Raw genomic sequence first — 13,778 nt, forward strand, 5'->3', positions numbered from 1 at the left:
AAAGGTCCAGAGTTAAAGGAGTACTTTTTCAGAATAAGCTTAACACCTGACATGGCTGTGGGACCGGATGAGCAGCGAATGTAACAGGAAGTGCTTACATGGAAGACAGATAAGGAATGAGTGGGCCTGACACAAAGAAAATGTGCCTCAAAACATGAAAGCGGTAAGAATGCTTATCTGAGAAATGTCAGGACCCTTCTTGTTTATGTGGGAAAATATAGGGTAGGGTTAACACAACCAGAAGAGGATTTCCCTATTATAAATGAAGAGGAGTATGTTTCCTTTATGTACAGTGGAAAATTAGTTTTGGCAAAGGGGAATGGGACCCCTGGAAGCACCAGTCCTGAGCACATTAGAACAGAAGGCTCCTTTTTGTTCTCTGAACTGCCAATGTACATGATGGTACATGTGATGGTGAGGAAGATGGGGGTGGGGCAGCAGAATCAAAGGTAATATGAAGACATGGTTTGACCTTAATCCAGAGAAATATTAAAAATGACTAACAGATGCCTCTTGTTAAAGTGCCGCATGGCAAAGTGGTGACAAGAGGAACAGGCCAGAAGAAACTGTGGGCAGTCATCAGGGTTGAGATTTTACACTAATAGGTATTGTCCCCCCCAACTCCAAAAAGAAAACTCACTCAGAAGGTGCCAAAGACAAAAGGAGCACCTTGTAACATTCCCTCATAAGTATTTATTTTCTTTAAAAAACTGAAGACACCACCACACACAGACTCCCTTAGCATTTTTCATTCAGTCATCAAACCCCTTTCTAAACGCTATCCTCATGAAACCTCTGTGAGGTAGGCAGCATGATTCTAATGTTTACTCATGAGCAAGCTAAGGCACAAATTGAGCCTGAGCAGCAAAAGTTGTCCTTTGCCAATTATCAGGTCCCTGGATTTGTTACTCTAACACACTTCCTCCATGACTCCAGAGACACGGCTATGGAATGTCCTCTGGGTGACAGTCCTAAGAGTCAAAGAAAACCATTCTTGCCTCTGGGAAGACAACATACTCTCTGAAAGCTCACTGATGGAGTCTTGGGAGATGCTCTTCTCCTAAGGTACGTGCTTGAACAAGGAGACCAAATCATCTGTGATTACAGGAAAGAGGCTGAAGATGCAGTCTTATTTCTCCATACTTTTGAGATTAGAATAGTGGCAATCTTAACAAATTATATAATCCAAAGAACCTTAGTTCTTAACTTCGGTCCTGTACATCAGAATTCCAAGTCCTACATTTTACTAATGATTCTGATGTTTTCTATTTTTCTGTGCAGAAAAATCTCCACATTCTTGGTCCCAGATAATTCTCTTTTACCACAACTGAACTATCTGTATACAATTAAAGGGATCCACACCAAGATCTGAAGCAAACAATGCATCTGGTCAACATATACTGGTTCTATGTATTTTGAGAAATACTTAAGTACACAAAGGGAGCGTGCAATGTTAAAGGGGTGACGTGAACAATATTGGTGGGTTGTTAATGGAGAATTCAGTATCCATCAGGAAACTGAAGATACTTAGAAGTTGCTCCCCAAATTTCTATTAACAATCTAAAAATGAACATTTCCATTTGATACAAATATACAAATTTAAAATGTGTGCAGTTCAGCATGGCCTATCATTTTTAGATTGCTTATGTGCCAGAAAATATACAGTCAATAAAAAAATACCAGAGAGGTGGGGACAAAAGGCTCTCTGGATCTATACAGCAAAAATGAATATCAATTCAACAGGTAGCAAATCATGGAGGAAGTGGTGTCCTTGGAATCAAGAAGCATTGAATGATGGCAGGTCACAAATCTGGTGACGGGGGGTATGATGAATAGTAAGGCCCGTTTTCCTGGGGAAAGAAAAGAAGACAAGCATAGTAAATAACAGGGCCAACGTAATTGGGAATGTGAAAGAAAGGGTTGATAGCTAATGGGTGGTGTGTATGAAATATCCAGCACACCTGACATGAAGTGGGTCCTTGGCCACCACTTAGTTCCACTGAGGTCAGGGAGAGTTGGGGTAAAGTAGGCAGAGGCAACTGGGTGATAATAATTTTTAAGAACAATACAACTTATTGAATATTCTATATGACCAATACTTCACAGGCACTTTTTTCATTATCCCTTTAAATCCTCACATAATCTCATAAAGTAGATAACATTCTCATTTCAAAAAGAAGAAAAATAGGATCACATAGATTACATAATTCACTTAAGGTCACCTAGTTAGCAGCCAACAGAGCCTGATTTAAATCCAAATTTATCTGAATCTAATGCCCAGGTTCTTTATTTAAAAAAAAAAAAAATTTTTTAACGCCCAGATTCTTTTCTGTTAGATTGTGTTGCCTCACTGTATGCCAAATCTTAATATAGAGCTATGAAACAAAAATTATTACTGAGGAATTTAATAACTATAACTATTTTGGCAGAAGAGAGTGTTCTTCATGACATGCCTGAGTGGCAAGTCTTGTAACAATTATAGTCCTCAGGGAATTTATTTCAAGATCAAGATGGAGAATTAAATGCCAGAACCTTAATTTCAAATGTAAAAAGCAACACACCAGGAAAACATTTTGGTCTTCATTTTAGCTAAATTTATCTTAATAAAAATAAAAATAAAGATAGCGAATTTTATAGTAGAAGGATCCTAGATTAGATTTATGTAACTTAATATTGATTTCTCATTTTTAAGGGAAGTATTTCTTTTACAAAAAATTTGTTTTTCAGTCAACTATCAACACAAAAGGTTTAGCATTAGTGTAGGCAATAGTTATGAATGGAGAATGAGAAGCTGGGTGAAAATAGCACTGCTTCATGGTAAATTCGCATTCTACAGTAGTTAGCACATTTAACCTGCCCAGTCTGGAACAGCAGGCAGTTCAATGTTACTTGAGACACTAAATGAATTTAAAGACTGCCCCAGGGCAGGAAGTGATCCTGGCCTGTTACCAGGAAAATGAAGATTCCAGAAAAACTTACTTTGCAATTATTTCAACAATGAAGACACGAGCTACCAAAACCTGTGGGATACAGCAAAAGCAGTCCTGAGAGGAAAATTTTTAGATGCCTACATCCAAAAACCAGAAAGAATACGCATCAACAAACTCGCAAGCCATCTTATGGAATTGGAAAAAGAACAATCTAAGCCTAAACCCAGCAGAAGAAAAGAAATATCCAAAATTAAATCAGAGATTAATGAAATTGAAAACAAAAGAATCATTCAGAAAATTAATCAAACAAGGAGTTGGTTTTTTGAAAAAATAAATAAAATAGATAAACCTTTGGCCAGACTAATTAGAAATAGAAAACTAAAATCTCTAGTAACCTCAATCAGAAATGGTAAAGGGGAAATAACAACTAATGCCACAGAGATACAAGAGATTATCTCTGAATACTACCAGAAACTCTATGCCCAGAAATTTGACAATGTGAAGTAAATGGATCGATATTTGGAATCACAACTCCTCCCTAGACTTAGCCCAGAAGAAACAGATCTCCCGAACAGACCAATTTCAAGCACTGAGATCAAAGAAACAATAAAAAATCTCCCAACAAAAAAAAATGCCCTGATAGCTTTTTGGTCCAGATGGCTTCACACCAGAATGCTATCAAATCTTCAAAGAAAAGTTTATTCCCATACTGCAATTATTCCAAAAAATTGAGAAGGAAGGAATCATCCCCACAAAGATACTTCTATACTCTCCACGAAGAAACATCACACTGATACCAAAACCAGAAAAAGACCCAACTAAAAAGGAGAATTTCAGACAAATTTCACTAATGAATATAGATGTAAAAATTCTCAACAAAGTCCTTGCAAATAGATTACAGCTTATCATCAAAAAAGTCATACATCATGATCAATAGGTTTCATTCCAGGGATGCAAGACTGGTTTAACATACACAAGTCCATAAATGTTATTCACTGTACCAACAGAAGCAAAAACAAAGACCATAAGATACTCTTAATAGATGCTAAAAAAGCATTTGATAAAATCCAGCATCCTTTTTTAATTAGAACATCCTAACAGGAGTGTAAGGGCAGTTCTCTGTTGCAGAAAGCTCTTCACTGATGACAAAGCCAAAGTCCTATAGCTTAATTTGTAAATGGTCCACTAGCAAGTGATGTGCCCTCTGCCTGCCCCCTCCATATCATCTCCCAATATCCTTTTTGGTATCTTCCCCATTTTTATGCCTCTCTTTGGTCTTCTCTTTGGTCTATAATCTCAATTTCAAAAAGCTCTATCATAGGTCAAGGGATTAGATTATAAATCATTCTTTTTGCTTAAAGTTGCTTTGGCTATTTGGGCTCTTTTATGGTTCCAAATGAAGCTTACAATTATTTTCTCTAGATCTGTGACATTATGTTGGTATTTTGATGAGGACTGCATTGAATTTATAAACCACTTGGGGCAGTAGAGACATTTTAACAATGTCAATTCTGTTAAAATGTCGACATTTTAACATGTCAATCCATGAGCAAGGAATGTTCTTCCATTCATTCGTCATATATGATTTTTTTTGCCAGTGTGTTGTAGTTCTCCTTGCAGAGATCTTTTGTCTCCTTGGTTAAGTATATTCCTCAGCATTTTATTTTCTTTGTAACTACTGTAAACAGTACCGAGTGCTTGACTTGACTCTTGACTGTTATTAGTGTACAGAAATGCTAATGATTTGTGCACATTAATTTTGCAACTTAAGACTTTGCTAAAATTCACTTATCAATTCCAGTGGTCTTTTGAGTTTTCTAGATAAAAGATTATATCATCAGCAAACAGGGATAGCTTTACTCCCTCTTTCCAAATTTGCCCTGTATTTTTTTTCTTTTGCCTGATTTTTCTGGCTAGGACTTCTAGCACTATGTTGAACAAAAGGGGTGACAGTGGGCACCCTTGCCTTCTTCCAGTTCTTAAGGATGTTTTCAACTTTTCCCCTTACAGTAAGATGTTGGCTGTGGGTCTGTCATATATAGCTTTTATAATTTTGAGGTATGTTCTTTTTATGCCTACTTTGTTGAGAGTTTTTATCATGAAAGGGTACTGAATTTTTACTGAATACTTTTTCTATATCTATTAAGTTGATCAGATCGTCTTTGTCTTTGCTTCTGTTTATGTGGTGAATCACATTTATTGATTTGTGTATGTTGAATTATTTTTGCACAGATCTTTTGTCTCCTTGGTTCAATATATTGGTTAAGTATTTGTTAATGAAGTCCAGTTGATCAATGATGAATTTTCTCTTTGGTGTGCTACTAAATTTGGTATGCTAGTATTTTTTTCAAGGTATTCACAAGCGATATTAGTCTGCAGTTCCTTCTTGTTGTTGTTGTGTCCTTTCCTGGCTTTGGTATCAGGATGACACTGGCTTTACAGAATGAGTTAGGGCGAATTCCCTCCTTCTCAATGTAATAAAATAGTTTCTGCTAGACAGGTACCAGTTAGGTTTTGTAGGTCTGGTAGAATTTGCTGTGAATTTGTCTGGTCTGGAGCTCTTTTTTGTTAGGTGACTTTTTATAACTGCTTCAGTATCACTGCTCATTATTGGTCTGTTCAGGAATAAAATAATGTCTTTTACAAGAACTGGAATGGAACTGGAGACCATTATTCTAAGTGAAGTATCTCAGGAATGAAAAAATAAACACCATATATTCTCAGTAATAAGTGGGAGCTAAATGATGACACAAAGAGATGTAAAAGACATTAAAAATGCAAGAAGTGTGGAGGGATGAAAACCTACATTGTATTGGGTACAGTATCACCTATTCTGGTGACAGGCACACTAAAAGCCCCGACTTAAGCGTTATACAAGGTAAAACGCTTGTTTTCATGTAACAAAAACATTCGAACCCTTTTAAATTATGAAATTAAAAAATTAAGTATCCTACTTGATTTTGATTAATCACATTATTATGCCAATATTTGTACAGAAATGTAAGAGTAAGCTAAAATACTGGAACAAAAAAACCAAATCAAGTCTGAGTGTAATGGCATTATAGTTGATGTTTAATGAAAGCCTGCTTTATAGGCCCTTCAGTGTATAGAAAATGCTTTAAATAAAAAAAGAAAAGAAAAACAGGGGCCACGATTTAGATCAGGGCCATAGCCATTCATCTTTTTTGTACTATTTAAATACTTTATAATAAAACATTGAAAAAAATGCTTTGGTTTAAAAACTAGTCCTTTAGGTTTCCTAACAAATAACTAACTTGTATATTCTACTCCAGAAAATAAATTATAAATCCAGACACTAGCTTTTAATTGTTAACCCAAATTTTTGGTATCACAATGTCTTTAATCCCTTTCATACTTCCTGCTATTCTCTGTTAAGCATTAAGAAGAGTGATGTACAGTTTAAAGAAGTAACAACAGGCTATTTTCTACTTCTGCAGTCTGTGGTAAATATAAACTAAAGTTCTTTTTTCCCCCTTTCTATACATTTAATAATCTTGTATCTATGATCCAGATGCTACAATTATAAATCCTATCTATGCAACAGCTGAAAATGAAATTTTATTAGCCATTAGATCACATCATACACTTTGCTCTTCACATAAAAGGAAAAGAAGTCATCGCTAGAAATGTTAGAAAATGTGTCATAGGATTTTTATTTTACTGTATACATGTTGCACAATAATTAGGGAAGAATAATTCATTTCAAACTTAATATAACTTTCAAATATATTCCCTGGTTTGTGCATAAAGATATGTAATTGCCACAGTTAAACAATGAGCTTGATGAGCTTGTGGCTAAGTTTGTCACTAAAAAACTACTGAGGTGATACCATGAATAAACATAATGAAACAGAATTTTGGTGAAATTCAAGAGTACTCCTTTGGGAGGAATTCTGGGAAGATGGTTGACTGGTAGCAACCTTCAGCAGAGGCTCCTGAGAAGAGAAAGAAAAACTGGGTGGAATGGGTCTCTATGAAGCAAAAGGTGTGGAGCTGAGCCAAGAAAGAAGTTCCGCAAGCTGTAACTCCAAGGAAGAGCATTCAAGAAAACAAATGTCAGGTACAAAGCCTATTGACCAGAGGACGGGAGACCCCTCCCTCAAGCAGGAGGCCTGCCTCAGGCTATCTGCGAATGAGTAGCGAACAAAAGACCTCTCATTTTACCTTACTGGAGAGAGCAGCTAAACTCTGGGTCTCTTTCTCCAGGGAGGTCCCACTTAATGAACCTAGATACCACCCCTCCAGGCATAAAATTGAATAGATGTTTTCCCCCACAAGTCCAAACTCCCAGTCCACCCTTCCCTTTTGCATGACAGTCTAAAGTTCTGCCCCATGCAGAGCACAGAGTGTTTGGTCTTGTCCTGAGAGACCTGGGCATAGTGTGGACCACCAATCAGGACAGAATCTGTGACTAATGGGGAAGAAAGAAGGTGTGGGAAGAAAGGAGGAGGAGCAGTCCCATGGTTAAGACTATGCCTAGCCAATGGTGGTGTTGACTCTTGGTTTGGGTTGTGTCTGGCAGGACGGGGTGCAGAACCCCTGGCTCTGACGGCATCCACAGCAAAAGAGTGGTTGCCCTGTGTGGACTGAGTTCGGCAGACAGGGCTGGTCCCCAGCCCCTGCTGGGCCTGTGAGCAGAGCCTTGCTAGGTATGGACTGAGACCTGAGAACAAGGGCATGGTCCCGATTCCAACAGAAACCTCGAGCAGTGGCTTGCTGGGTGTGAACCAAGACTTGAAGGCTAGGGTGCGGTCCCTTGTCTCCAGTGGGGCTAGTGAGCAGAGGCTTACCAGTTGAGGACTGAGATCTGCAGGTGGGGTGCAGTGCCTTGACTCTAACAGAGCCTGAAAACAGAGGCTTGCCAGGCAGTGGACTGAGACTGGCAGGTCGGGGCATGGTCCCCTTACTCCAACTGGTCTGGCAAACATAGGCTAGCTGAGTGTGGACTAAGAGTGGTGGGTGGAGGCGTGGCCCCTGACTCCAACTAGGCCTGTGAGCAGAGAAGTGGACAACAGTGTGGACTGAGTCTGGTGGGCAGGAGTGTGGATCCCTGGCTCCAACTGTGCTGTTGGAGACCACTGAACCCCTCTCTGTTGAGCAGTGTTTGCACTGCCTGAGATAATTTAACTGGAATCCATGTCTGAGGCTGTCCATTTGGGGACATTCTGAGGTTGACCTTTGAAGTTCTGTAGCAAAAAAAACTGAAGGGTGGGCGCTAGGTGCTGCAGCTGTTTGTATCTCTTCACAGTTGAGATTTAATCCTAATACTGTGGCTTTTTAGGATAGGGTAGAGGTTGGTTGATATCAAAACAGAGCTAGCTTGAGCTATCTCACCAAGTAGGTCCTTAGAATCTCTGGCCAAAACTCTGAAAGGGACCTTTGTAAGGTTGTAGGAAATAAGCCATAATTACAAAGCCTAGTGCTTTGGTAAGGGACTGTCTCTACTCTCTGGGAACTCCCAATTCAATTTCATCCTACCAGTTGTAATAACCAAACAGTGGAAAATAAACCTGGTGCGGACCTAACAGAAGAACCCTGGCACATAATAACCAGAGTAGATCAACACCCCACCCAAGAAATGACAAAGGAGATACAATTGAAGATGCCATACTTAGACAAATGGCAGCAATGTCAGAAGTCGAATTCAGAATATGGATTGCAAATAAGATAAATAGAATGAAAGAAAAGATAGAAATTGAGTTCCGAAGAGTAGTTCTAAAACTGTCTAAAGAAATTAATGAATTCAAAGACCGTGTCACCAAAGATATGGACATAATGAGAAAAGAGATAGCAGAGCTCAAGGAAATGAAAAAGTTAGTTGAGGAACTCCAAAATACAGTAGAATCCCTCAGTAATAGAGTTGACCAGGCAGGAGAAAGGATCTCTGAAACTGAAGACAAAGCTTTTGAATGTTCCCAAACACTCAAAGAGGTAGACAAATGGAGAGCAAAAACTGACCATACCCTGAGAAAGTTGTGGGATCACTCCAAAAGATTAAACATTTGTCTTATAGGAATTCCCAAAGTAGAAGAGGATGGCCCTAAAGGTAAGATGCTCTACTCCAAGAGATTTTGGAGGAGAATTTCCCAAGCATTGCAAGAGATACAGAACTTCAGATAACAGTTTCAGAACCCCAGCAAGACTCAATCTATTCTCTCCTAGAACTTTGTAGAATTAAATAGACATGAGATGTAATTTAATAGGAAGTTAATAATATTTTGTTTTTGTAAGGTGTTAATTTACCTTTATATTTGTTGAGAAAGTATTTGGAACAATAAATGGGATGCCTTTTAGATGAAAGTTTTTTTTTAATCATAAAAGATTAAGGTCAATAAAACAAGATTTTAATGCACAAAAGATTAAGGTCACATAAAACTATCAAAACTGATAAATGTGGTGGTGCCCAAAGCTCAGTTGGTAGGGTGCCGGCTATATATACTAAGGCTGGCCCGTTCGAGCCCGTCCCAGGCCTGCTAAACAACAGTGACAGCTGCAGCTAAAGAATAGCCAGGCATTGTGGTCTAACCCCTACCTTCCACTACCACTGGCTAGTTTTTTTTCTATTTTAGTAGATGAGAAGTCTCTACTCTTGCTCAGGCTGGTCTCAAACTCCTCAGCTCAAGCAATACACTCACCTCAGCCTCCCAGAGTGCTAGGATTACAGGCATGAACCACTGCACCTGGCTTGTTAGACTTCTTAAGTTTTTAATTAAGAATAACTTTTTAGGGCGGCACCTGTGGCTCAGTGGATAGGGCGCCAGCCCCATATACTGAGAGTGGCAGGTTCAAACCCGGCTCTGGCCAAACTACAACAAAAAAATAGCCAGGCATTCTGGCAGGTGCCTATAGTCCCAGCTACTCAGGAGGCTGAGACAAGAGAATTGCCTAAGCCCAGGAGTTGGAGGTTGCTGTGAGCTGTGATGCCACAGCACTCTACCAAGGGCGATAAAGTAAGACTCTGTCTCAAAAAAAAAAAAGGAATAACTTTTTAGTAAAAACAATTACTTTAAAACTTAATTTAATTGTAGATTTGTATATTTTCTCTTCCCTAGTGAGAGATTGAATTTTTTCATGTTTACCACTTCCTTTTTCTATTAAACACTGTGCGAAGAAATGTTGAAATCTCCGACTTAACAGATTTATCTATTCCTCTTTCCATTTTTGTCCGTTTTTGCTTCATGTATTTTGAAGCTTTGTCATTGGATTCATACATATTTAAGATTATGAAATGGCATCTTTGTCTCTGGTAATATCTGAAGTTGTCTTTTTCTTTTATTAATATAGAAGCTACAGCTTTCTTTTGATTAGTATTTATATGGTATATCATGTCATGAACTCTGAAGTTAGCTTGCCATGAATTTCATAGAGGCTGGCAATAAACTTGAGATTTCTGTTTCTCCTGTTTCTTCCTGGAAATAAGGAGTAACTGGGGAAATGGTTGCAGATACTGGGAATAGGTTCCAAGACAGCTACCTCAAAAGAAACTTGGAGAGAATTATTTCCCAACATATCTTTTTCCATTTTTTACTTTCACCCGATCTATATCTTTATATTTCAAATGGCTTTTTGTAGAGAGCATATAGTTGGGCTTTTTTATTCGGTCTGACAATCTCTGTCTTCTACTTAGGGTGTTTAGATTGTTTACATTTAATGTAATTAGTGATATAGGTGGATTGAAATCTGTCATGCTACGTGTTTCTGTTCTTTTTTCCTCTTTTTTTTAATTTCAGGTTAATGCGAGGGTACAAACAACTAGGTTACAGTATTTGCGTTTGTTAGGCAGAGTCCCTCGTATAGTTGTGTCCCACACCTAAAAGGTATGCCATACACCCTTACATTGTCCCCATGAAGTGGGAGCATACCAGTCCCCTCCCATCTCCCTCTCCCTCATTCCTCCTCCCCTCGAGTTGAATTGAGTTTTTTTCATATGTGGAGCGTGTTAGATTATCTACTGACTTCATACTAGTATTGAGTATACTGGATATTTAGTTTTCCATTGTTGTGATACTTTATGGAGAAGAATGTATTTCAACTCCATCCAGGTTAATAGTAAAGTCTCCATTTTTTATGGCTAAATAGTATTCCATGGTATATACATATACCTCAGTTTGTTAATGCATTCCTGGGTTGACGGGCATTTAGGTTGTTTCCTCATCTTCGTGATGTAATATAGTGCTACTTCAGTCATGTGTTGCTTAATAGCAGGGAGATACATTCTAAGAAACTCATCATTAGACAATGTCATTGTTGTGAGAACATCATAGAGTATATGATTTAATAAAAATAATAAATTAAAAAAGAGTACTCCTTTGATTAGTGCTTAATAGATCCATAAATAATAAATATACTAACATTATTAGTTGATATTCTTAAAAACATTATATAAACTTTTAGAGAAATGAAACTTTTAGTAGGGTAAAGACTATTAAGATAGGCTCCCTGATTTACAATTAATGTTGAAAGTGGACACCAATAGGTGTCTCAACTGTGGTAGAAAACTGACAGCATGACAATGAAGGATTGTTCCTTCCATCCTCCAGGAAAATCTCTTACTGAAACATTTACTTCGAGAAAATATTTTTCTTGGGATAAATATTTTTCCTAAAGTCACTGTAGAAAAAGAATGTTAAATGACATTATGAAGTTCACTGAAACACACTGATTTACATTAATAATATCTTGCACTGACAGCATCTTGTGCTCATAGCACTGCTCCACAGCATAGTTAATACTCCACACTGGGTGAGTGAGAACTCCTGATAGTTCTTACCCTGGCATCATATTCAAGGACAAAAGGAGGAAAGTCGATCTGTTCTGGTGATATGGCAGAAAATAGCTGGTGGAGGCTGTCTACATGGTGGATTTTGTCCTTCAGTCCTGAGACAGAAAAGGTGGTGAAAAACCATGTTGACACCTGATGAACAGAAGAGAAAAAAAAAATTAAGCTGCTTTCCAGTTATTAATATGAACACAATTCTGAAAATTTATATTAGACTTAAAAATGTATTTCAAAATCTTAAAATAACCAGTGTTTTTCGAAGTGCAGTTTGTAGTTCATCAGTGAGTTGTGTCATCAGTTTAAGTGATTATGAACAACATTGAAAGAAAAAGAAGAAATAAAGTAGGATGACAGTTGGGGGGGGTGATAAAAAGGATGGCTGTACACTTGCTGCTGGTGTGCAATGATGTATGATACACCTCTTACTACAGGCTGTAGCAAAACTGCTGCATTGTTTGGTATTATAATTGGTGCTCTGGTCTGAAAATGTTAGTATCTCCAAATCTCACAAACTCAATTTTTCAAATAAAAAGTTATTGACAAAAACTTTTGCCAATATTTGGGAGTTAGATATTTTCAGTTGACATCTGGAATGTAGTCTTTCTTGAAACTAATCAAAATGAATTACCTGTAGATGTGAAGCCACCTTTGCTCAATTCCCTGCATAGTATACAATGGTTCCACAAAAGCTAGTCTGCAAAATCCATTGGTTCCAAAAAAAATTACTGATGGTAAATAATACTGACATAAAGTAGGGAAACTTAAATTATTGCTCATTTGTCTAAATTGGCAATCATATACTGTGAGGTGAGTATGGCATTGTTGCTGTTCCCGTTTATAGAAGAAGACAACCTATGCACGTGACCTTTCAGTGCACTGGCGTAACATACTCCAAATGGTGCAAACTGAGTGCCTTACAAACACACTCCACTTTGGCACTTACTACTGATGCCAATCACTTTGTTAATTTGTCTTTGGTACCCTGTCATGTTTTTCAGTGGCTGTTCCAAACCCTAACATAGTCTAGGCTCTTAATATGACATAGTTTCTTCATACTTACCTGTGAGAAAAGACTTAGAAGAACAGAGCCAACACTGAACCAAGTCTTCTCTATCAGAATCCTGTTCAAATGTCCAGACTCAGTACAAATGTCATTTCTATCATTATTTCTCCCTTACGGCTCCAAACACTTAGCACTTATTGTTTTATTCCAATATTAAGGAACAAAGAAAAATTTGTATTTTTAAAAAGAATTACTTAAAAATATTTCATGCAAATTTTAAAGCTAGTATTTAGATGAGAAACTCAACAATTTTGTTAATAATGAGAAATCCCACAGAGGACACAAATTTCTCACTAAAGTCTTTATTCATCTCTTAATTGTGAGGACCATTTAGTACCTGTCAGACCTAATTTCTACACAGTGCTTTAAAATAATTATTCCTACGTCTCTGATGTTTTCACCTTCACTGGCTCCTATATTATTAGTCTAACTTGGCCATCCTGCGATTTTTAGATTTCTTCTTCTTGGTCTTTTTCCCTATCTCAGGGATCCGTATTTAGTTGTCCTCTTTACTCTAAGTCTGTGTGATTTTTCTCATTAATGTCTGATGGTGACTCTCAATCCATGACCCCTACATTTAACGACTCCCAGGAGCATGGATGACACAGTCCTTCCTCTCACGCTTACCCATCGAATACATCACTAAGTCCCAGGTTTTTATACACAAAAATAATCTTTTCTCTGAATCTACTCATATATTCAGATTCTCTTTTGGTTTGTTTTCTCATAGCCTGAGCCAGGAGTCACAAACTTTTGTAAAGGACCATTATAGTAAATATTGTAGAAATTTTATGATAATGTTATCAGAAGGGTTCACAAGGCACTCCTGATGGCACTTGAGGCAGTGTAATGCGGGAGGGAGGACATGAAAACTAGGTGGAAGATGACAGTGGGACAAACTGCAGCAGAGGCAGAAGGAATAAAGACACAGGCACAGACCTGACCAAGAGCAGCACAAAGAACTGACGTGATGTGGTGAGAGGTG

General features: G+C 37.8%; 1 protein-coding gene across 3 annotated transcripts in view; it reads right to left on the bottom strand.

Moving 5' to 3' along the window:
* Window positions 1-670: 670 nt before the first annotated feature.
* Window positions 671-13,778, bottom strand: part of GDAP2 (ganglioside induced differentiation associated protein 2) — a 77,413-nt gene continuing 64,305 nt past the window's right edge. For all 3 annotated transcript variants that reach the window (XM_053591258.1, XM_053591260.1, XM_053591259.1), the window contains exons 13-14: window positions 11,722-11,865; window positions 671-1,850 (exon numbers count right to left, since the gene is read on the bottom strand). In XM_053591258.1, the coding sequence (XP_053447233.1) occupies window positions 1,803-1,850; window positions 11,722-11,865 (192 nt within the window). In that variant the 3' untranslated portion in view covers window positions 671-1,802. The remainder of the gene's footprint in view (window positions 1,851-11,721; window positions 11,866-13,778) is intronic.

The sequence above is a fragment of the Nycticebus coucang genome, chromosome 5 (assembly GCF_027406575.1).
Source record: "Nycticebus coucang isolate mNycCou1 chromosome 5, mNycCou1.pri, whole genome shotgun sequence".
Classification (NCBI taxonomy): Eukaryota; Metazoa; Chordata; class Mammalia; order Primates; family Lorisidae; genus Nycticebus; species Nycticebus coucang.